Source organism: Equus quagga, chromosome 19, assembly GCF_021613505.1.
Source record: "Equus quagga isolate Etosha38 chromosome 19, UCLA_HA_Equagga_1.0, whole genome shotgun sequence".
Classification (NCBI taxonomy): domain Eukaryota; kingdom Metazoa; phylum Chordata; class Mammalia; order Perissodactyla; family Equidae; genus Equus; species Equus quagga.
The window spans coordinates 4,010,692-4,032,584 of NC_060285.1; the positions used below are offsets into that span (position 1 = coordinate 4,010,692).

The 21,893-nt window shown below is 51.4% G+C and overlaps 1 protein-coding gene across 2 annotated transcripts; it reads right to left on the reverse strand.

Annotated features, from left to right (window-relative positions):
- Positions 1–1,537: 1,537 nt before the first annotated feature.
- TRMU (tRNA mitochondrial 2-thiouridylase) lies at positions 1,538–21,588 on the reverse strand. 2 transcript variants are annotated; one of them, XM_046646620.1, is made up of 11 exons: positions 21,469–21,588; positions 18,517–18,682; positions 14,778–14,884; positions 11,811–11,933; positions 8,344–8,516; positions 6,746–6,799; positions 6,595–6,661; positions 4,671–4,779; positions 3,222–3,311; positions 2,696–2,778; positions 1,538–2,133 (listed from the first exon to the last, which is right to left on the reverse strand). In XM_046646620.1, exons 1-11 carry the CDS (start codon positions 21,548–21,550, stop codon positions 2,009–2,011), a joined length of 1,179 nt encoding a protein of 392 aa, XP_046502576.1. In that variant the 5' UTR covers positions 21,551–21,588; the 3' UTR covers positions 1,538–2,008. The 2 variants fall into 2 exon arrangements, with proteins under 2 accessions (XP_046502576.1, XP_046502575.1); XM_046646619.1 differs by lacking the exon at positions 4,671–4,779 and adding an exon at positions 4,830–4,930 and having other exon boundaries at positions 1,542–2,133; positions 3,167–3,311.
- Between the last annotated feature and the right edge of the window lie 305 nt (positions 21,589–21,893).

Genomic DNA, 21,893 nt, shown 5'->3' on the forward strand with positions numbered 1-21,893 from the left:
AACCACATTTCTAGTCCCCACAGGAGCTAGAGTGAAGCACCAGGTGCTGGGTCTGAAGCCAGAGAGGAAGGGAGCCTGAGGTTCAGCTTGCTGTCCCCAGCGCCCAGGACAGATGGGTATGCCCTCAGGGCAGAGCACCAGGGACCATGGGGCCACCGGGAGCGTGGACAGGGGACTGACTATTCTGTACCCGCCGGGCAGGGAAGTTGGAGGCAGTGGGCTTGCAGACACACGCCCTCTCGAGAAGGGCCAATTTCCTGCCTGACCCAGCTGACAACAACTCCCACAGGCAGGGGGCCAGGAGGAAAAGTGCAGGAAAGGCAGCACTGTGCGTCTCCCAACTTCCCGCCTCCAAGTCCTGGGCCCAGCCCGTCTCTTCAACACCTACAACAAGATGACAGTCACCCCAGGACTCAGTGGTGACCAAAATGCCCCCAGGCCAAAGCGTGTTGCCCACTCAGCACAGCCAGCTCTGAAGTTCTTTATTCTCATGTGTCGAACAGCTCTCAGCCTGCCCTGAGCCACCCTCTCCGCACAGCACACACACGTGCACACACACACACGCTCCCATGGTCTGAGCATGTGTCCGCTGAAATTCCCAGGGTGAAATCTTAACACCCAACGTGATGGTGTTGGGAGGCGGGGCCTCTGGGAGGTGACTAGGTCATGAGGGCAGAGCCCTCACGAGTGGCATCAGTGCTTTTATAAGAAGCCCCAGAAAGATCCCTTGCTCCTTCTGCCATGTAAGGACAAAGCAAGAAGATGGCCATCTGAGACCCACAGGAGGACCCTCACCTGACCACACTGGTGCCCTGATCTCCGACTTCCAGCCTCCGGAACTGTGAGAAATAAACCTATTGTTTAATCCCCCCAGTCTAGTACTTTGTCATCGCTGCCCAAAGGGATTAGACGCACACACGCACACGCGCACCCAGCCAACGTTCCACCTCACAGTAGCTCCTCACTGGGACTCAGGCCCTTCAGTCCTGGTTTTTGACGTGACTGACAGGCCAGGGTGCGGGGCACTCTGCAGGGGAAGGGGTGGCCTCCAGGCTGCCGCCCACAGACGGGGGGGAGGGGGGAAGGGGGATTCAGGGGGGCCTTAAGACACCTCTCAGACACACTGAGTGCAACCTTGCAAGCTGGGACTCAGCTCAAGGACCTTCACGAGTCCTCTGCCGCAGGGGAGGGTGGGCACAGCTGTAATAGGAGAAGGCTGGGATCTCAGAGAGGAGGAGGGCGGGGTCTCGACGCTCTCCCGTCCCTCACACTGTCACGGGGGCCCACCTGGGCCTCTGCCCCACTGGAGGCCACCGTCAGAATCGACATCTCAGCCAGAATTTTTTTTTTTAAGATTGGCACCTGAGCTAACATCTGTTGCCAATCTTTTTTTCTTCTTCTCCCCAAAGCCCCCCAGGACATAGTTGCATATTTTAGTTGTGGGTCCTTCTAGTTGTGGCATGTGGGATGCCACCTCAGCATGGCCTGATGAGCAGTTCCATGTCCTCGCCCAGGATCCAAACCAGTGAAACCCTGGGCCGCTGAAGCGGAGCACGCGAACTTAACCACTCGGCCATGGGGCCAGCCCCCCAGCCAGAATTTTTATTCGACGCTGTCCCTCAGCCCATACCGCCCCCTCCAAGGTCCCCTCCATGCTCCTGAGTGGAAAACCTTCCTAGGGTATGAAAGAGGAACTCTATAAATGCGGCACCTGGGACAGACCCACTGGCCAGCAAGTCCTTCTGACCAGTACTGCAACTTCGAGAAGACAGGGCGGGCCCTCTCCTCCCAGGGCGCTCCCAGGCTCTCGAACCTTTCTGGACCTTGGCCAGCCTGGCCGGGACTGGGCAGCAGATGCGCCCAGGCTCCCCCTGGTTTGGGCAGCAGCAGCCATGCCCCTGGCTGCCACACCCTGGGCTCTGCTCCTCCACATCTGTTCTTGGGCACTCGGCAGCCTCTCAGCCTCCATCAGAGCGTGGGACCCGAGCCAGGGCCATGGCCCGGGCCATCAATGGAGCCCTCGGTGGCCACTCTGGACTTGCTCTTGCCCTTCTGGAGCGTGTGGGCAGACGGCCCTAGGCGCAGGATTTTCCCGCTGCCCAGGCACTCGTCCCCTTTGTAGAACACAGCAAACTGAAAGGAAAGAGACCTGGGTCAGCTGCAGTAGGACCAGAAACAGGGGTGCCTGTGGGCAGCCAGGAGCCTGGGCCCGTGACTGCTGGTCTGGGGCTGGGGAGAGGCGAGGGGGACAATGCTCTGCCTCTCCCTTTCCTGTCCTTGCCCTCAGAGGCTCAGCCTGGAGGCAGGGCAAGGAGGGGCAGCTAAGCCCTCCCAGTGGCCAAGCAGGAGCCAGGCCATCAGTGCCGTCATGGCTGGGAGAGGAACACCAGGTACAGGGCTCCCACCCTCACTGGCTGTGTGACCCGAGCACCCACACCGCCTGCCCCGTGACCCCCGATCTGTAAATCAGGTGCTCTGGCAGGGAGGAAGTGTGATGCATGAAGCCCCCTGGCCACAGCCCGCTCATCCGCACAGGTGCTGCCTGCGGGCAGATGAGCAAGTGCTGAAGCCCATCTTGTGCTCAAGGGCAGGGCTCTGGACCACAGGACTGGGTGCTGAGACCCCATCCTGCCTCCCAGCTGGGTGTCCCATCCTCCCTCTGGAGCACAGCACAGAGCTGGGTGCGCCCACTCACCTGTCCCAGGGTGAGGGCCCGCACAGGCTTCACAGCCGTCACCCACACAGTGCCGTCTTGATTGAGGGTCAGCACACACGGCACTGCGTAGAAGAGAGGGGCCCTTGGAGGGGGGCACTGGCCTTGCCACGTGTGGACAGCCCCAGGCCTCGACCCCCGGGGAGGAAGGGGCAGGAGGCCAGCAGCAGGGGGAAGAGGAATGCTCAGGGAGGCACAGGGTGACAGCCAGAGGGGCTCAGTGCTGCCTGCCCTGGCCCACACCTGGACCCTCACCCCAGCGGCCCTCCCTGCCTCATGGACACAGGAAGCTAGGCTGGGTCTCAACACTTCCCAGTCCTGTCCCCGAGTAGATAAGGGGAAAGGGGTTTTGAATATGTTATATAATATCAACAGTGGGGGACTCTCCTGCAGGAGACTAATCTCCGCATCCTAAATCTGGCCTCTCCTGGTGCATCCCGCCCACTCGGTCACCTAGCGCCATCTGGTGGCGGAACCGGAAGTGGCACTCCATCATCTTGTCACGGACCAGGGTGGCGGGTGGCTCCTCCGCGATCCAGTGCACGCGGCTGGTCCGCAGCAGGTCCCTGTACAGGGCCGGGTGGTCTGTCTGGGGGGCCTGCGGAGCGAAACGTGAAGGTCACAACACCGTGGAGCCCTTCACAGAGGAGCCCCGCCCCAAAGCCTCCTCACTGCACTTCCTTAACAACAACCCTCACAGCACACACTTGCTGAAAACTGCAGTGTCTGATGTGAAAATTCAGGTGATCATTCCACAAGTCTTTTAACTCTCATTTTGCAGAAGAGAAAACTAAGAAACAGGAGGGAAAGTAACTTGTCCCAGTCACACTTAGCAAGAAGCAGAGGTGCACGAGGTCCGACCCCAGGATCTCACTCAGCACTCCTCCTCTAAGTTCAAGTCTCACCCTGTCCCCCACAACCTGCCTGGGGCCAGCGCCAGGAACATGGGGACCAGCCATGCCTCTGGCCTCTCTCTCGAAAAGGCCACAGCAAGAATCCCACCAAATTCCAAGTGGCTGGGGAAAGGGACGGTGCCAGCTCCCTGGGGCTGCACTGACGGGTCTGCTTCTGAGGCCCCTGGCCCCTGTCCTCATGTGCCCCCTGACTCCTAGGATCTAACAAGCCTGCCTCTGAGGCAAGACCAAAGGTATTAAGTCTGGGGGCTTCAGGCTCTAGGAGACCCATACAGGGACCAGTGTCAGTCAAAGACCCTTCTGGTTTTTCTCAAAGCAAAAGAAACCAGTGAATTTTACACTGAAACCACTTTAATTCATGTTGACCACAACCCCTGTCCAGGCTTTTACACCCACAGCTCTTCCTGGAAGGAGATGTCCCAGAATCTGCTGTCCTCTCTGCCTGTGTCTAAGAGAAGGTCCCCTAGGCTTTGTGACAGAGCACGAGATGACACCCCAGCTTGCTCAGAGGAGGGTTTCTCAGCCTCAGTACTACTGAAATGTGGGGCTGGATCATTCTGTTAGAGATGGGGGCTCCCTGGACTTCACCCACTAGTTACCAGCAGTACCCATTCCCCAAACGCTTCCCCATGTATGACAACCAAAAACGTCCCCAGACATTACCGAATGTCCTGCGGGGGCAGGGGGGAAGGCAGGGCAAACCCACCCCCTTTGTGAAGCCTGCTCTAGAGCCAGGGACGGAGGCCGGGGCACAGTGGCTCATGGCCCCGCTGTGGCAGACAGCCTGGTTTGGTCCTGGCTGTGCCACCTCCATCATCCAACAATGACTCCCGGGAGCCCACTGTTGCTGTGCAGGCCCCATCCTAGGCACGAGGCTACCTCCTCTCCTTGGGACCTTCAGCACACTACTCCTTCCTTGAGTCTTGACCTCTTTTGTAGAATCAGAGGAAGTCTATCTATCATAGGGACTAATGTGATGATTAATAGAGTACCAGCACACAATAAGAGCCTAAGAAGTACCTTAAACAAAATCCTTCTGGTACCTTGGGCCAATCCCAGGAGGGTGAAGAGGAAAGGCAAGGATGCTCCATCCGTCATTGCTGCTCTGTACGACTCCACCAGCCCTGCCTCGTCTCACAAACACTGTGGGCTCTGCCAAAAACAGACCTCCGTCACCTGTCTACAAGGCTAGCCCGACTCACCACAAACACGTCACCCTTGGCGCCGTCCTTCTCCACCACATACCAGGGCTCACGTAAGCCGCCTATCTTGGCTCTCTGGCCCAATGTATACAGGAACCAACCTATGGAAATAGTTTCTCAGTGAGGGGGGAATGAGTCTCGTCTCGAACATCACCCCCTCGTGATGGGGAGCAGAGGGTGGGAGGCAGTGGGCAGAGGCTCCGTGGACTACTGAGGGGCAGCCCAGAGAGGCTGAGGTTCTCTGACCACCAGCAGCAGCCCTGACCAAGGCCCCGAGCTTGTCCCAGCTGCGGGAGCACCTGACCCACAAGAAGCAGGGACAACTCCTTTAGAATGTGGGCTGGGTGCCCTGAGGCCACAAGTCCTGTCTTGCTGAGCTCCTGACGTATCTGTGGGTTTCGTAGGCATGCCCCCCACCTCCGTGTACTAACCACATCCGGGCCAGGACATCAGGGCTGCCCCCAAGTCCTCTGTGCCCAATTCCCCCCAAGCACCTCTGCGATCCCCCCACCCCCACAGCAAACATCGCAGGACCGTTCTGTGGAATGACCCACGCACGGGCAGAGATTATGGAGGGAACCTCGCGCCCTGAGCCTGGCGCACTAATTCAGTAAAGCTGGACATCTGAACTGCAGGCTTCTGTAAGCCATGAGCCATCTGAGGGCCCTCTGCTGGAGGTGGGTTGGGAGCACCCTGCAGTTCGGTCCCAGCAAGGCTGCCGCCTCTTCCTGCCTCAGAATGCTTGGCTCTCCAGGATCCCACGACATAAGCCCTGCTCCCCCCAACAGGAAGGGGAAGCCGTCTGCCCAAACCGAGTGAGGGATTGCCAAAGAACAACTCATTTGTGAGATGTCCGTCTGAGCGCCAGCCCTCGTCCTCCCAGCAGGTCAGACCGACACCGCATCAAGACTCGTCTGGTCACCAGGCCCGCAAGGGCACAGCCCCACCACATACCAACCCAACCTGTCCTCCCACCTGGGCTGTGAACTCTTGCGCCTGACTCGTCTTTGTCCCTGTCCTCCCTACACCAGCTCAGTACCTGCTCACGGCACCCCTCTCCCATAAAAGTTTGCAAATGAGCGAGCAGCACCGTGGGCAGCACCACTGCCTTGTGAGGGGCACCCCCTGATCCCACCCCTTCACTGTCCAAGTCACGAAGCTCAGGCTCTGAAGTCAGCCTAACTCCTTCCTCAGGGTGCGGCTTTTCTGTAGTCTAATAATTTCTTTTAAAGATTTTATTTTTCCTTTTTCTCCTCAAAACCCCCAGGTACATAGTTGTGTATTTTTAGTTGTGGGTCCTTTTAGTTGTGGCATGTGGGACGCCACCTTCAGCATGACTAGATGAGCAGTGCCATGTCCACGCCCAAGATCTGAACCGGCGAAACCCTGGGCTGGTGAAGCGGAGCACGTGAACTTAACCACTCGGCCACGGGGCCAGACGCTAATATTTCTTCATATAGTGAAAAAAGAAATTCTACTCACAAGAACTTCATACACAACTCAGAGGGCAAAGTCTTTTTGAGCCAGATGACATCTTTTTTTATTAGCTGCAATGCTTACAAGGAGCCCACCCCTTGAAATGCAAACCCCCAGTCGAAGCTACTGCTGCCGTCCTTGTTTCATCCATGTCTCCTCCCCAGCAGTCTTCTCTGACCACAGGGAATGTGGAAGGCATTATGGGTATCTGGTCTAATTTCACAGAGCCGGAACTCACCCCACGACTCACCAAGTTTACAGCGAAAAGTAGCCAGAGGCTGTGTCTCACCTTTGTGTGTTCCCAGAACCTTATTGTCTTCTATAGAAATAAATTTCCCAGGTCGAGGCTGTAAATACTGGAAAACAAACATTTCATTACTAATGGGTCCAGGTGCAGAGCAGAAACACGGCTCCATCCTTTTACATCAAAGAACACTCACCTGAAGGATGAAATTTTCAAAATTTCTTTTACCAACGAAACAGATGCCCATGCTCTGAAATAAAGATAGGCCAACGATGAGATGAACGGATGGGCAAGAACGGGCCAGTGCCAGGAGAACCAGAGCCATGCTCCACTCAGGCCTCCTCAGGCCTCACCTCCTGCCCTGAGCCTCACACTTCCAGGCCCAGGGCCTGGCTTTTCTCCTCCAGCACCCACTGACACCAGTCACCACCAACAAACAGATCTTGAGAGGCCTACAGAATGTCTCAGCCTCTTGGGGTTTATTTAAGGTCCCCAAACTTGGACTGTGCCAGCTGATAAGCAAGGCCACATCACTTCCACACCCGGCAGGGTCTGGTCCCTGTGCTGCACACCGCCAGACCAGCCGCCCCAGGAAAGGAAACTAAAGCTGCTCAAGCTCTTTAGGCCTGTGTCCATGAGTTTCAGGAGGCATCTGAGGCAGAGTCTGAGGAAGGAGAGTCTTCCACAAGCTGCTACCTGCCAGCACAAGAAGACTGAGCTGGAAGAAGCTTCTCTTCCGCTGCCCTCATCCTACGGCTCCAGCACTTCTTTGGTCTGTCTCTCTAGAATGTGGTCCGATGAGGGTGGCTCCCTTGGCTCCTACAGAGTCACGCCCAGAAACTCAACAGGTAAAGGGATGAACAGAAATGATGGGTGGAGGGCTGTCTTCCTTGGGAACAATGACTTGCTGACAAAAGGCAGGGCCATGCCCATTCCCAGGCAGGCAGACATGGAGTAGCAGCTACAGCTAAAGCTGCCTCAACCCCTGAAACGGTCTGATGAGACCGAGTACACGAGGGGGTCTGCCAAGCTTGCCAGGATCATCCCATCGAACCCCTCCTCTAGCACCAAGCCCCCGCCACTGGCATCATCTGAATCCCAATGCGCCAGGCTCTCTCAGGGCCTTTGCACATCTCTTCCCACTTTCTGGACTGTTTTTCCCCCAACCATCTATGTGACACTAATCCTATTCATCCTTTGGGCCTTAGGTAAAATGTAATTTCCTCAGAGGCCTTTCTTGGCATCTCTATCTCCCAATCTAAATTAGAGCCCACTGGTGTCCTCTCTCACAGGATGCCATCCCTTCTCTCTCAGACACTTCCTGAGTTTACAGTGGTATGTTTCGGGTCTGTCTCCCCATCCTGACTGTAAGCTCCGAGAAGGCAGGGATGAACGTGGACACCCCTCACTGTAGCCTGAGGCTAGCAGCACAAAGAAGGCACCTGACAAGGATGTGCTGGCCAAGGGAATGAAAACGGCAGATCTGTGTGCAGACAGCAACAGAGCTCTTCCCCTCACTGGGGTGTCTCGGGGCCTGGTCCTTACTGCCCTGCTCTCACCTGACAGGTTGAGCCAAGAGCACCCCACTGAGCTACCACGGCTGCTGGGAAAGCTGCCCCCACAGGGAGCCGAGGAGGACTCAGGAGGGAGAAGTCACTTTTAAACTGCTTTCTGAATGTCAACGGTGCCTCCTATTGCGCACGGGACCAGCTCCTCCAAGGTGCTGTGACCACAGGCCCGCTTGTCCCCAGACCGTGGAGATGGCGGACGTGAGCACACCCCCCTCAATCCTACCTCTTTTTTCTGAAGCACATGATGAAGTCTATTCTCAGCAGCTATTTTCTTTACAAAATCTTTTGTTAATCCCCCCAGAGGGAAGAGGGTTCTCCTCAGGGCGTCCTGGGAAACCTGGCTGAGAAAGAAGGTCTGGTCTTTAAAGCTGTCAGCTGCTTGGAGAAGTTTTACCGCTGCCAAAGAAGAAGAGATGTTGCAGGAATAAAAATAATGACACTTTGCTTTTAATAATGTCTTTCTGTTCACTTAGATTACCCGTGGTCTGGGGGAAACAAAGATGAACACTCAATAGCAGGCTACTGGAAAAAAAGAGCCACCGTGGTTAATATAAGAAAAAAGTCTCACTCCCAATTTTTCCACTTCTAAAAAAAAATACAGGGAAGATAGATTTTATGTGATAAGGAAATTTATTCCAGTTCATACTTTAGATTATACTATCTTCAAAGATGAAACATCTCATGAAAAAATGTTCTGAAGCACTAAGAAAAAAACAAGTCTAAAATAAATCCAGCCAATTAGGGAAAATTGGATGAGACAACAACTTACAGAAAATTCTGCTGACATGGTGTCAGCTGGCTGTTCTCTAACAATCCCAGATGTGTTCCTGCCACGGCTGATTTCAAGGACTCTCGTAACATCCCAGGGTCGCCCACCGGGGAAAGACTATGCTCCTTCGGCAGCCAATGGTTTTTGCTTAGAGTCCAAGCTGACATCTGTCAGATGCTCCTCTGCAATTTCTCTAATATTCTTTATTTTATTATAAAGAACCATTTCTGGCTTAGGGCAATGGTGCAGAGGTGTGACTGATCCTGGCCAATGACAGTGGTTCAGAAAAGAAGGCCTAGTCCCATCTCTGAGCCAGATCAGTCCCGCCTGGCATGTTACAGAACTTCCAAGACTGAAACTGTCAGATTCCCCACTGTGAAGTTCAAGGCCCAATGGAAAGAACTAAACACAGTATCATCAGCACGACAGTGTCACATTTCTCACATCTAGTGCAAAGAGAAGCCTCAGCAAGTTGCACTCAGAGCACGCTACACATGTGATGGGTCTAAACAACATGTGCACCAGTCTGGCTGGGCACAGTCACGTGTGTAACACGCTCTCTGTGTAGCTGTTTTCCATTCATGACCTCAAATGCGATTCTCACGTTAGCCATGTGAAGTAGAATGAAGCCCATTTTACAGATGAGATACGATCAGATAACTAATGTGACTCACGCCGCGTGGGGCAGGGAGGAAATGGCAGAGCTGGAAACGGAGCCAACCGCTTAAATCTCTATTCTATTACTCTTTACATACAAAACAACAAAACCAGTCAAAAAATGAAAAACAGAGTCCGGCCAAGCAGTCATCAGGTAGGTAGACTCACCTGCCAAATGCCACTTTTTGTTTCAAAACTGAATTTACCAAATAGTGCATGTATAAAAGCCTCAGAATACTGGGAGTGATGTATATGTTTTTGTAGTTCTGAATTATTTTAAAACAAGCTCAAAATCTATTATTTGTAAAAAAGCAAGCTGGCAATCCTAAGCCATGGGAAGGAACTCACATTTGGCGAGGGTCTGCTTGTGCCAGGAGCTCTATTCACACAACTTTGCTCCTTCAGGCCTTGTGTGCACTCAACCAGGCCAGTGATGCCACCCGCCACCTTGTACAGGCGAAGAGACTTCCCTGGTCACAAGGCCAGGGCTCAGGAGCACCAGCTTCAGGCGCCAACTAACCCTGGGGCCAGGCCCTCTGCTGCCCGCTATGCACCCTCCCCACAGGCCCAGGCCCAGGCCAGGAGGCCTTATTGCAGGACTCCAGGGCAACTGAATAAGAATAAAATAAAAAGTTTTAGTGTGCCTAAAAAAAACAGTGAATGCAAAGACACTGTGGTATTATCAAAACAACTATACATAAAACTTACTCAACAAAATGTGTGCCAGTGGGATCAGAGAAGTTTCTTAGTGCCCATGGCTTATCACAAAGGTCCAGACAGCTCTGGAAGGCAAACAGTTTCTAGGAGGGAGGCAGCATGTCTGCTCAATAGGGCAATAAATCCTTCATCTACTCAGGGCCCTTAAAGCCACAGCCACTGGGTGCATTTTGCTGCAGAGCCCCACGTGGTAGGGCTTCACATTTGAAATCATGTCTTCCTGATGTGGAAGGCTTCCCCAGGTGGGTGGCGCCCAGGAGCATGAAAGGCAGCACCTGGAGAGGAACTAGGGGGACAGCCGAGGAAAACTGCCATCTCTCCCCCAGTGTCAGTACCGCAGAGGTCCCCCTGGCAAACATGGCAGCTGCAGGCCCAGCATCTGCAGACAGCAGCAGGAGGCCTTCCCAACAAGTCAGTGCTCCCTCTGTCTGGGCTCGAAGCAGTAAGGTTATCTGTGCACCCTCTGCTGTGAGGAAGGAGAGAGGGAAAGACAACAGGGCAGCCACGCAACTGCCATCACACTCAGGGCTCCTGTGACAAAGTGCACCACCGCACGATGGCCGCAGCCTTCAAACTGGGCTCGGTGATGCAGAGGACAGAACTCAGGTGGGCCTGGTACAGCAGAAAGAGCATAGATCATGGAGCTGGGCAGAAGTGGGTTGAAATCCAGCTCTAGTGGAGGCACTCAGGTCAAATGACTTCATCCAAGCCTCAGTTTCCTCATCTGTGAAATGGGATGAGAGTAAATACCTCCTGACACTGCTAAGAGGAGCAAAGTGGGATGTGTACATGGAAAGCCCCGAGCTGGGGGAGGGGAGCAGGTGGTCGTGAGGCAGAATGTCGGCGGGTCAGACATGGAGAAATGCTAATAACCCTTCAATGATTCACAACAACAGAAATTCCCTGCAGAATCATGGCTCTGGGCCCCATTTTGTCTTTCACTTAATAAGGATGTGAATTCCTCTTTTCTACACACAAATGTACACAGAGACAAGCCAGCAGCTTCCCAGTTCAGTCTGGCATTTACGTTTTTCCAGGAAGGTGAAACTTTGCTCCCTTTGATACTGATAAACTAATGTGTATATGGAATCCTTGTAAACATAGTTCCCAGCCTGGCCACCAGGCCTGCGCTATGAATGCCAGGTCCCAGCACTTGTGTCACATGGAGGTATACCTTGATCTCCAGCCCTCAACAACTTGAGGGTAAGTAACAGGGCCAACTGCACTCCAGTTACTGCTGTCAAATATTTCCTCAAATATCATGAGAACCCGCAAATCACCAAAACACAGTGTCTAGAACTGGGTTATAAATCACAGATTCAATTTCCCAGCAGCGCCCGGCCCGGACTTCTGTTGCCAATCACTAGGCCCTTAGGCAAACGACCCTCTCAGCAACTCTCAAACTCTCAAAGAGGAAACCAAAACAAACAAGCCAGTTTGGAAGGCACAGAGGCCTGGCAGGTATACTCCAACGATGACCCACTGTCATTCCTCAAAATATTTCACTTTGTTCACTAACAAGCTCTGATGCGTGCACTTTTACTTACCATTTCTAACTTCAAAGCGATTTCTAAAAAGCCCTTCTGGCCTCTTCACGTGCTTCTGCTGAAAGACTTCGTCATCTTCCAGTGAAGTTCTTGCATAGTGACCTGTGGCAACCGCGTCTGCTCCTATGAGGGTTTTAAAACACAAAAGATCAGGTCTCAGACTTGGCGTTTGCGGCGTTGGCCAGCAGCGGCCAAGGGCGCTTAGAGCAGCACGGAGACTGCAAGTCTACCCGACAGCGGCCGCAGACGACCGCACCATCTCACAGCCAGAGCCCAGGGAGCAGGGGCACGCCTCAAACTCTGCTCAACGAGAGGCCTTTCACTCCTCATTTAAAAGGATATAACCCTGTTACAAGGGTTTATCGCCTCTTTAAGGGCCTTTCAAAAGTTACTATCTATTCATTCATTCTAGCTTATGGAAACAGGCAGATATGCACACAACGATTTAAGTACAAACAGCTCATCTGAGAGTTTCTTATACTAAGAAAAAACTGAAAATAACCAAAATGTTGAACACCAGGAGAATATGAAGTAAATTAAAATGCCATTGCCATAGTAACAGTGCCATGGGAAAATGCTTATGACTTAGAGTGAAAAGTCTGTAATACTATGATGGCACTTCTTATACCATACAGAAAAAGATGAAGAAAAATATCAGAAAGTCTATTCCTTTGATTCTGGGAATTAAAATTACAGATGACATTTTCCCTCCTCTTTTCATTGTTCTGCAAATTTTCCTTAATAATTACATATTATTTTTATCATGGTGAAGGACCATCTAGCACATTCAAGTTCTTCTTTCCACATTATGCAAAAAAGTGAAATAACCTACCAAGGTATATATTAGTCCATAACCTTTCACTGTGTGAAAATCTCAGATATTCAGTATTGCAAGACACTTTTTCCTGGAAAGTGCAGCAAAACGAATTCAGTGCTTAACCAACCAAACTAGCTCAGTGTAAAAAAACGACACAGTAAGAATTAACTGTTGCACAGTAACTACCTGAAAAAGTGCACTTAGGAACACATTATTACACCGCAATTGATTTTCTAATAGAAAAAAAAAAAACAACCCTTTAAGTCTATTTCCTTAAAGAACAACCACTTACACTGCCAAAAGCACAGGATGCTTCTGTGAGGAGTCCTAAGATTTCAGGAGGCTAGGTTTCATGTATTTTTATTCTGTGTTACACTGTTCATGCAGTAAATTCAGACTTAGAAACACTCCCTAAGGAAATTCCTTCCAACACATCCCTGACAGATGGCCACCTAGGGGCCTGAAAAGCTAAAGTGACAGGGAGCTTTGAGCTCTCCAGAGGCAAGCATCATTCTCCTCCTGAAGAGCTGTCTGTGCCTCCCGGAGCAACATATTTCTCCTGTGCATCCAGCTCTGCCCTCTGGCGTCACACACTAGCAGGTAATCATAAATCATATGCTTGAGCACCGCTGTGAGGACCCCACACAGTTCATCAGATGGTATATTTCCAGACATGCTCAAAATCAAAATCAATACACACTCCACACACCTGTCGCTCTTTTTCCTGAATAAACTGGGATGAAGTGTACCCCACCAGACGTAGCCTACCCAGGGCAGACTACAGTGGACCCCTCTCCCTTCTTTGGACGTTCTCTGATCACAAGGCGAGCGCAGGCTGTGCGGCTCTGAGGACAGACATCAGACATCAGGCTCACCGTCAGCTCGAGGCACCTCAAGGCCCCAGATCTTCTCCTGATCTTCCACTAGGAGAATTAATTGATTGAACCGTGGTAGCAAACTTTGCATTTATCCCTGTGCGATTTCATGTTTTTGGTGTTAGTTAGGATTCAAGTTTGTTAAGACTTTTTGGTTCTTTGTTTTTGTAGGCATTTTTTTACTACCTAACTCCAGGAACCAACTTTTCATCACTGTCATCTCAGCTGCAGGTCACTTGTACATTGGATCTGCAAGCCTACTTTCTCCCCATCTATGTCATTTCGGAAATGCTGACAGGACAGAGCTACCAACAGTCCTGTGATACCACTGGACCACGGGCACACAATATGTCTCGGCATAGGGCCAGACACGGCAGGGTGAGCTGTGATGGGGCAGAACCAACTAAAAGGCCAGTATCTGCAAGTTCCGAAGCTTATTATTGGTGGTCCCAACAGGAGGAGACAAGAAAAAGAACCGGGAATTCACAACAGCACAGCAACAGATACCAAGAGATAGTCTAAGCAAGCAAGTCAGCATCAGGAAGGTTCAACGTACAGGAAGGGGGATGTCCCCACAGGCAGACGGAAATGAGAAAGCAGAAACCTAGGAAGAGACAAAATCTGCAGGCAAGCTGTCAGAGGTAGCAGGGCCTTGACTACAAGATGGGTTTTTACAACAGGCGAGTAAGACATGGCTTCAAACCCAGGGAAACAAAACAGAGACCGAGGATCCTGAATCAGGGACAGACCCGGACCTGTTGTCGGGACGAAGCAGACACTCGCTTTTAGAAGAAACAGAGGAGGTCTCCGCAGGACTAGAAAAGAGGATAGCTAACATGACACTAAATGCTGAGTTTGCTGAGCCCCACATTAGGGCTCCTGAAACTTCCACTAAATACAATCACATCTGGAACCAGAGCTGCTCTGAGCAACGCAGAACCTACAGGCAGGGCCCAGCGGCCCCATCTTTCAACGCTCTGGCCAGTGATCCGCACCTGCCCGCAGGACTTTCTGAAGCTGTTCTCCTGAAATCGACCGTGCCTGTCCTTCTATTTGTGCGGTCCATGATGAAGAGGTACTCTCCACTCCTGGAGATCCTACTATTTCACATCGCCACAAAGCTCTTCCTTACTCAATGAAATACAAAATACTATCATTTTCACTGCTTCCTTTCTGTCCGAAAGATGACACTGTTTACGAGGTTTTGGATTCTGGCTATCTATAAAAATCTTATGATTTTTTAAAAGACAAAGGAAGATAATCCAAATTACTTACCAAGATTATCCAGAGCATAACGAAAAAAACAGCTGAATTTGATATGCTTGTTGCAGACTATGTCAGGATTGGGAGTTCTTCCTTTTTCATATTCATTTAAAAAATCACTGGAATAAAAGAAAAAGACTTTTCATTTCTTAAATATGAAACATTCCTCAAAAAATAAACCAGTGAAATTACTCGCTTAATTTAGAGTTTCTCCTTGTCTTTCCAAAACTATAATTTTCCACAAAACAGGAGAGCTTCAGTATACAGCCATTTTCATAAAAAATTTGCTTAAAACCAGCTGCACTTTCCACTTGAATCTATGATAACTAATAACCTGGACTTAAATAAGGCATTGCCACCTGCTGCTATGGCTTAGTAGCCATTCCAGCTCCCCAAAGGCTAGAGGCTGTGGGAGGGGCTGAGAGGGACGCACTAAACCCCGGCTTCCTTCCACTTCTCCAGCCGAGGAAGGCTTGGGTGAGGAACAGAATACGCCCGAGACAGAGCAGGACTAAAAGCATCTGGAGTAATGACTCAGGGCTCTCTAAGCCATTCCACAATCTCGGCCTGGGAATACAGGTCACCGGCAAATGTGCCAAAGAATACTTTTCTAATGTGACCAACACATGCTTCTGAGAACCAGCCACCTCCTGGCACCTATGGGTGGGTCAGACACCCGAAGGAAGTGGATTTCAGCTCTAACAGACCGAGCACACAGGAGAAGGATGATTCAGTAGGAACTCCCTGGGCTTCGAGGACTCACTTCAGGAGGGTCATGATGCCTGCCTCAGGAGTTTAAACTCGGGTGTATTTTGATATATGTGATCATCATTTTTTCATTTAACCTAAAGCTCTCCATTGATCAACAATGGTTAAAAAAACACGACACTTGGGGGCTGGCCCGGTGGCGCAGCCATTAAGTTCACACGTTGCGCTTCGGTGGCCCAGGGTTCACCGGTTTGGATCCTGGGTGCAGACATGGCACCGCTTGGCAAGCCATGCTGTGGTGGGCATCCCACGTATAAAGTAGAGGAAGATGGGCACGGATGTTAGCTCAGGGCCAGTCTTCCTCAGCAAACAGAGGAGAATTAGCAGCAGATGTTAGCTCAGGGCTAACCTTCCTCAAAAAAAAAAAAAAATCAAAACACAACGCTGCTCAGGAGGGTCATGTTATGAAGACAAATTAAGAATCTGCACAGGGTCACAGGTCACATGCACATTCCATGTTAGCAGGCAATGCCAAACTGTGTTCCTACCGCGTGTCACTCCTCCCAGGAGTGCAGAAAACTCGTGTTGCTCCATATTTTCAACACTTGATATTATTACACCCTTTCCTTTTTTTTTTGTTAGAAAGTCATCAACAGATTCATTAAGCTGTAAACTACTTAAGGCAGAACCCATGTTTTACTCTCTCTGTATGTCCATAGCCTCCAAAACTTTTTCTACTTAATAAGCATTAAATAAATGTTGAAGAGATTGAACATTTAAACCAGTTTATGAAAAGCAGATACTATTCACCATTTCCTCAACGGCATACAGAAGACGCTTCAGTTGGCAACAGCAAAAGCAATGGAGCACAGCACAGTGAAAGGAGAGAGTCCTCGCCTGCACTTTGTGAGGGAGATGGCCCCTGGAAAGAACACCTGGGCTCTGACTCTTGAAGGCCAAGTGCGTCTTGAACAAAAGAATTCAGAAGAAATTTCGGAGCTAGAGAGGGTTATTATAGCAGTGAGCATTCAGAACAAAGAGATCAATGAGCACAATTATAACCACACCCATAGGCAGTGGAGACAAGGCCAGGACAGACAGAAGACTGGTCAGAGCCCAGTGAGCTGAGAGGCTGCACAGAGATGAGCCAAAGACTCTAACAGGGCTCTCTGCCTTCAGCCCGACCAGCAGAGCCCAAGGGTCTGTGCAGGGACGTTAACAGAAGGCACTGGGAACACTGGCCTGGAAACACGGCTCTAAGCCAAGCTCTGCTCCTAATCTGACAAAGGACTCAGGACAAGTCATTTTACCTGTCTGACCCTAGTTAGAGGTGAGTTAACCTCCAAAAAAATGATCCACTCACATACTTTCAAAACTAAGCAATAAAGGGTGAAGTTTAAATTCACTTGGATTTCTTACAATCACTTCAAACCCTGCAGTACTCAAAGGAACCCCCAAAATTGCCTTTCCAACCCATCTAGACTTAATCTTGAAGCTATCACTGACTCCTTGCTTTCTCTTGCCCCCTCACTCATCAAGCCCCATCGCACCATTTCCCAAAGTAAGACCTGAAGGAACCCCTCCATCAGACTCGACTGAAGTGGCTTGTTGAAGTGCAGGTTCCAGGGCCCCGTGCCAGACCCAGGTCCAGGTATGTGTTAACAAGCAACCTCAGCTGACTTTTTAGCCTGACATCTACTGCCCAGGGGATCTGTCCTCTGGGGACCCATCACGGCCAGCCTTACCCTCCCATCCACACTCCCCACGTTATTCCAAGTCTCTAGCAGCAGTATTTCCTGAGATTCTCGGCCTGCAGCCTCCTCCTGTAATTGATCCTACACCTGGCGGCCAGATTTGTCTCTCTAATAATGAAAATAACAAGAGCTACGTTTATTGCTTAACAATATACCAGGCACCGTGCTAAGAGCTTTATATACAATCTCATTTAATTCTTACAATAACCCTGGGAGGTATTATCTCCATTTAAAGGAGAAAATTGAGGCTTAGAAAAGTCAAGTCAATTGCCCAAGGTCATACTAGTGGCAGAATCAGAACTAAACACAAGGATTTCCTGATGCTAAAGCATTAACCCACCCCTGTGCACACCACTGCTGCCTCGGATGCCTTCAATGGCCACCACGGCCCTAGAGCCTAGTCAAGGCTCACCACTCTCCAGCCCTAAGCATCCTGCCTCTGCAGCAACAAGGGTCCACCGAAATTTTTCAACAGTCCCCAAATAAATGACGGGCATTTCTCCTCCTCTTCACTACTGCTCTTGCTATCCCATGTGGAATGTCTTCTCTACTCCGCTATTTTCAAGGGCAGGTCAAACCTCACCTCTTCTAGGAAGCCGTCCTGACTACTCCATATGACACATTTCTCCCTCTTCTGAACCTGCACCATTTCAGTAGAATTTCTGGTACTTCCTACATGCCACTCACTACCATTATCTCTTATGAAGATAACATCCTCCTCCCAACTAGAATGTAAACTCCTACAGAACAGAACCATGGTTTATCCATCTTTATGTTCCCAAATGTAGCACAGTGCCTAGTACAAAGTAAGAGCTTAATAATAAGTGTTGAGATTATATTTCATTTTTAAAATTTTTGTGTGTTTCTTTGTTATTTTCAAAGGCAAAGGGGGATGGATCACCTAACTCTTTTTCTCAGAACCCCTTAATCACTGACCTGCATGGGCAGTGGACGGATACTCACCTCATGGCACCTTCCAGGGCAGATCTCAGCCTTAGCTCCCCTCGCCTAAGTTAGCAGCAAGTTGTTGTCAAGGTTCAAGAGGCATTAAAGAGACTGCTGGCAGGGGGCACAATAACAGGAATAAGAGCTGGGGGGGCTCTGGGATCCAGGCTGGCCTCTCACACAGAGCTCCAGAGAGCAGCTGAGGCTTCCCACACATGGTCTTTGGCACCACTGCCAAAGAGCACCAGCTGCTGGCCAACAGTCTGGCTGGCTACGGCAACCCTCCCCTGGGAAAGGATTCACTGCTCATCGGGAACGCTTCTGTGTCTGTGAACTGCACTCACCTGAACACATCGTTCCAATACTCCTTCACATAGGACACTTGATGGAAAGGGATGTCCAAGATTTGGCAAACTCTGTAAGCATCTTCACAGTCTTTGTCAGCAGTGCAAACTCCATGTTCATCTAGCGAGTCCCAGTTCTTCATAAACACCCCTGTCACTTGGTAACCTGGGGGAAGAAGGAAGGACAAATTAAAGAGAGTATATAAAATCAACCTTTGGAATACTATTCAGCCATAAAAAAGAACAAAGTCGTCCCATTTGCAACAACATGGATGGACCTTGAGGGAATTATGTTAAGTGAAATAAGCCAGATAGAGAAGGACAATCTCTGTATCACTCCACTCATATGAGGAATTTAAACCTGTGGACAAAGAGAACAGATTAGTGGCTACCAGGGGAAGGGGGGGGGGGGGGCACAAAGAGTGAAAGGATGCACCTACAACACGACTGCCAGACAATACTGTACAACTGAAATTTCACAAGATTGTATCATTAACTCAATAAAAAATAAAAAAAAATAGTAAAATAAATAAAATAAAAAATAAAATCAACCTTTAGTGAAGAAGGCAGCGATTCCCGAGCTCCTAGCAGCTCCAACACACCATGCTCCCGTGCCTCCATGTGCTGGCTTGCCTGCCAGTCCTTTGCCACACGGCCCCCAGAGCTGACTCCCATCTTGGTGAAGGCCTGACTCTCCCCGGCTGACTGAGAGGCTCCTTCCCCTGCACTCCCGCTGCACTCTGTAAAGGCCTCCATCATCACAATACATTGTTGGACTGACCTGTTTGCCTGCATCCCCAGGATATGAGCAAGATGGCATTTTTTCATCTTTGTGTCCCCACCCTGTGTCAGCACAATGCCTAGCACATAGAGAGGTTTAGCAAATTTGTGCTGAATGAAAAAGCAGAAATTCAAAAAATTTTTTCAAAGCAAATACAAACCACCATTCAGTTATCAGAAAAGTAAATTCATTTCAAAAGTTATTTCCAATTACCATCTAAGATAGATTCAAAGTCACCAAAGACAATTAAAATTTTGGCTATTTTAAAGGCTGTATTACCTATACAATTTATGACCTATTTTTTTCCTTTTCTGTTGTGACAAAGTGTCCAAATGTTGGAAAGACCAACTTTAGCCTTACACCATCTTAGTGAACTACACAGGCGCCTACCGTTTATGAGAAATCTGTTTCTTTTGGGTAGACTCAATGAAACAAGACAGAGTATTTGACTGTAAAAGGCTTACTATAATACTTCAAGGGACAAAGATTCGAGGGCAAAGCTTTGCCAAAACTAAAACGCCACATTTGCAATACCACCCCCAGCCCAGCAGGTGGTCAGGCCCTCCTGCCTCTGCTTCCAGAAGCACCTGACTCTGCTCCACTTACAACACACACCACACTGGGCTCCAGCTGTTCCAGTCTGTCCCCCCGTGAAACGAAAGCATGGAACTCCTCAAAGGGCAGGGGCTGTGTCTCATATAACTCTGTGTCCCCAGCACCTAGCAGAGCCCAGCACAGAACAGGAGCTTAAAAAGTGCTTATAGAATGAGTAAACAACTCCACACACAAAGCTTTAAAAATCCAGTCTTCTAGAGCCTCATCGGCCCCATCATCTTTTGCATGGAGCCATGACCCACTCACAAGGGCACAGGCTCAGGCACTCTGGGATGGGAACTCAGTGCCTTGCTTATCTCTAACTCCCCAGGGGGCACGTGACAGAACATGCACCTCCAACAAGACTAGGAGAGCCCCGGATGCCAAGAGGAGAGGACCGTGCTTTTTCTTTGCTACATCCATCAGTTTCCCCAAAGGAAGGCTGGAGCATGAAGTTGTATGGTCTGGATCCTGGGCAAGAGGCAGAACTTAGCTTCCTGAAGAGTAAAATAATACGTCTGGTATCCCCATGCCCAGTCCTCCACATCTCCCAAAACAAGTCCACACCCCTGGTCAGGAACCTTCAGGGGCTCTGCACTGTCTACCCAAGATAGTCTTAGGTCCCTAACATCACATCTTCAAAGCAGGGCTCAACCCACTTCTCCACCCTCCTTCTCCTTCCACTTCTCTCTGGCCAGACCCAGCCAACACTCGGGCCTCTGCGCTTCTGCACGGCTGCGGACCCTGCCAGGAGAGCCTGCCACCTGACCTCACACCCCTAACTCTTCGCTTCGTGAAATCCTACTCTTCCTTCAAGTCTCAGCTCAAAGACCACCATTTCTATGATGCTCTGAGTCCCCCTTTCTCACAATTATATATGCTTAGAGTTTGCCTACGTGCCTATTAAGCACTTTTTATTATACCGCTCATAATAGTTATTAATAACATGTACTAACAGCCACTGACGTTGCCTGAACGCCTCCTATGTGCTGGAGACTGGGGTAAACCGTCGTATGTGTTACATCACTTAATCCTTCCAGAAACCCCATGAGGGAGGTGTTGTCTCCACTGCGAGGCGGGGAGAGTTTAAGGAACCGGCCCAGGGGCAGGAACCTCGCATTCACGCAGCATCCCAGGCGCCTGGCACGAGAGGCAGCTCACAGCAGGGGCTCCACGCGCGTCGCTAAGCGGACGAGGCCTCACCACGCGAGGGCCGCGCAGACGGAGAACTCGGACGGGCGCTGACCTCCGCTCCCCGCCCTCCCCCCTTCAACGCCCGGGACACAGGCCCGGGCTCCGGCGGAGAACGGCGACCACAGGCGCGCTCGCACAAGCCGACGGCCCGCGGCCGCCCGTGGACTGGGACGAGGCCTCTCCGAGCGGCTGCCGTGCCCGCAGGGGTCAGCGCCCCGACGCCGCCGCCCCGCCGCAGGGCCTCGAGCACGGCCCCGGAAGTCCCGCAGTCGGGGACCAGGCGGCCCAGCGGCTCCGCCAGCCCCGCGAACGGGGAGAAGCCCGGCGCGGACGCGACCCTCGCGGCGTCGCAGGAGGCTGGGCTCCCCGAGGAGGCCGCTCACCTCTCCGCCTCAGCAGCAGCGCGGCCACGGCGCTGTCCACCCCGCCGGACAGGGCGCACACGACGTGCCGCGCCGCCTGCATCCGCGCGCCGCCAACTCTCCACTGCTGCCGCCGCTTCCGCGCCGCGCCGGAAAGCCCGCCTCCGCCGCGGTGCGCCGCGGACACAGCCCGGCCGGGAGCGTGTGCTCGGCGCGCGGCGTTCCGCGAGGCCCGCAGTCCGGGCCTCCCTCCCTGGGCGTTCGTTCGGTGGCCCCGGCTCCGCCCGCGCCCGCGCCCTCTGCTCGCCGCGCTCTCGTCTTCCCTCCTGCGCGCGCACCGCGGCCCACGGTGCTCAGTACCAGCTTGCGCTGGCGTCTGAGTGCGCTGCGCGGGAGGGCGTATGTTGTTCCCAGGTACTCCCGGGCCGGGGGAGTCTGGGCTCACG

Coding starts and splice junctions, on each gene's coding strand:
- TRMU (XM_046646619.1), bottom strand. CDS start 21,550: ATGCAGGCGGCGCGGCACGTCGTGTGCGCCCTGTCCGGCGGGGTGGAC. Junction 18,683..21,468: donor GCTGCTGCTGAGGCGGAGAG/GTGAGCGGCCTC, acceptor TTCTTCCCCCAG/GTTACCAAGTGACAGGGGTG. Junction 6,800..8,343: donor ATGTGCTTCAGAAAAAAGAG/GTAGGATTGAGG, acceptor TCTTTATTTCAG/AGCATGGGCATCTGTTTCGT.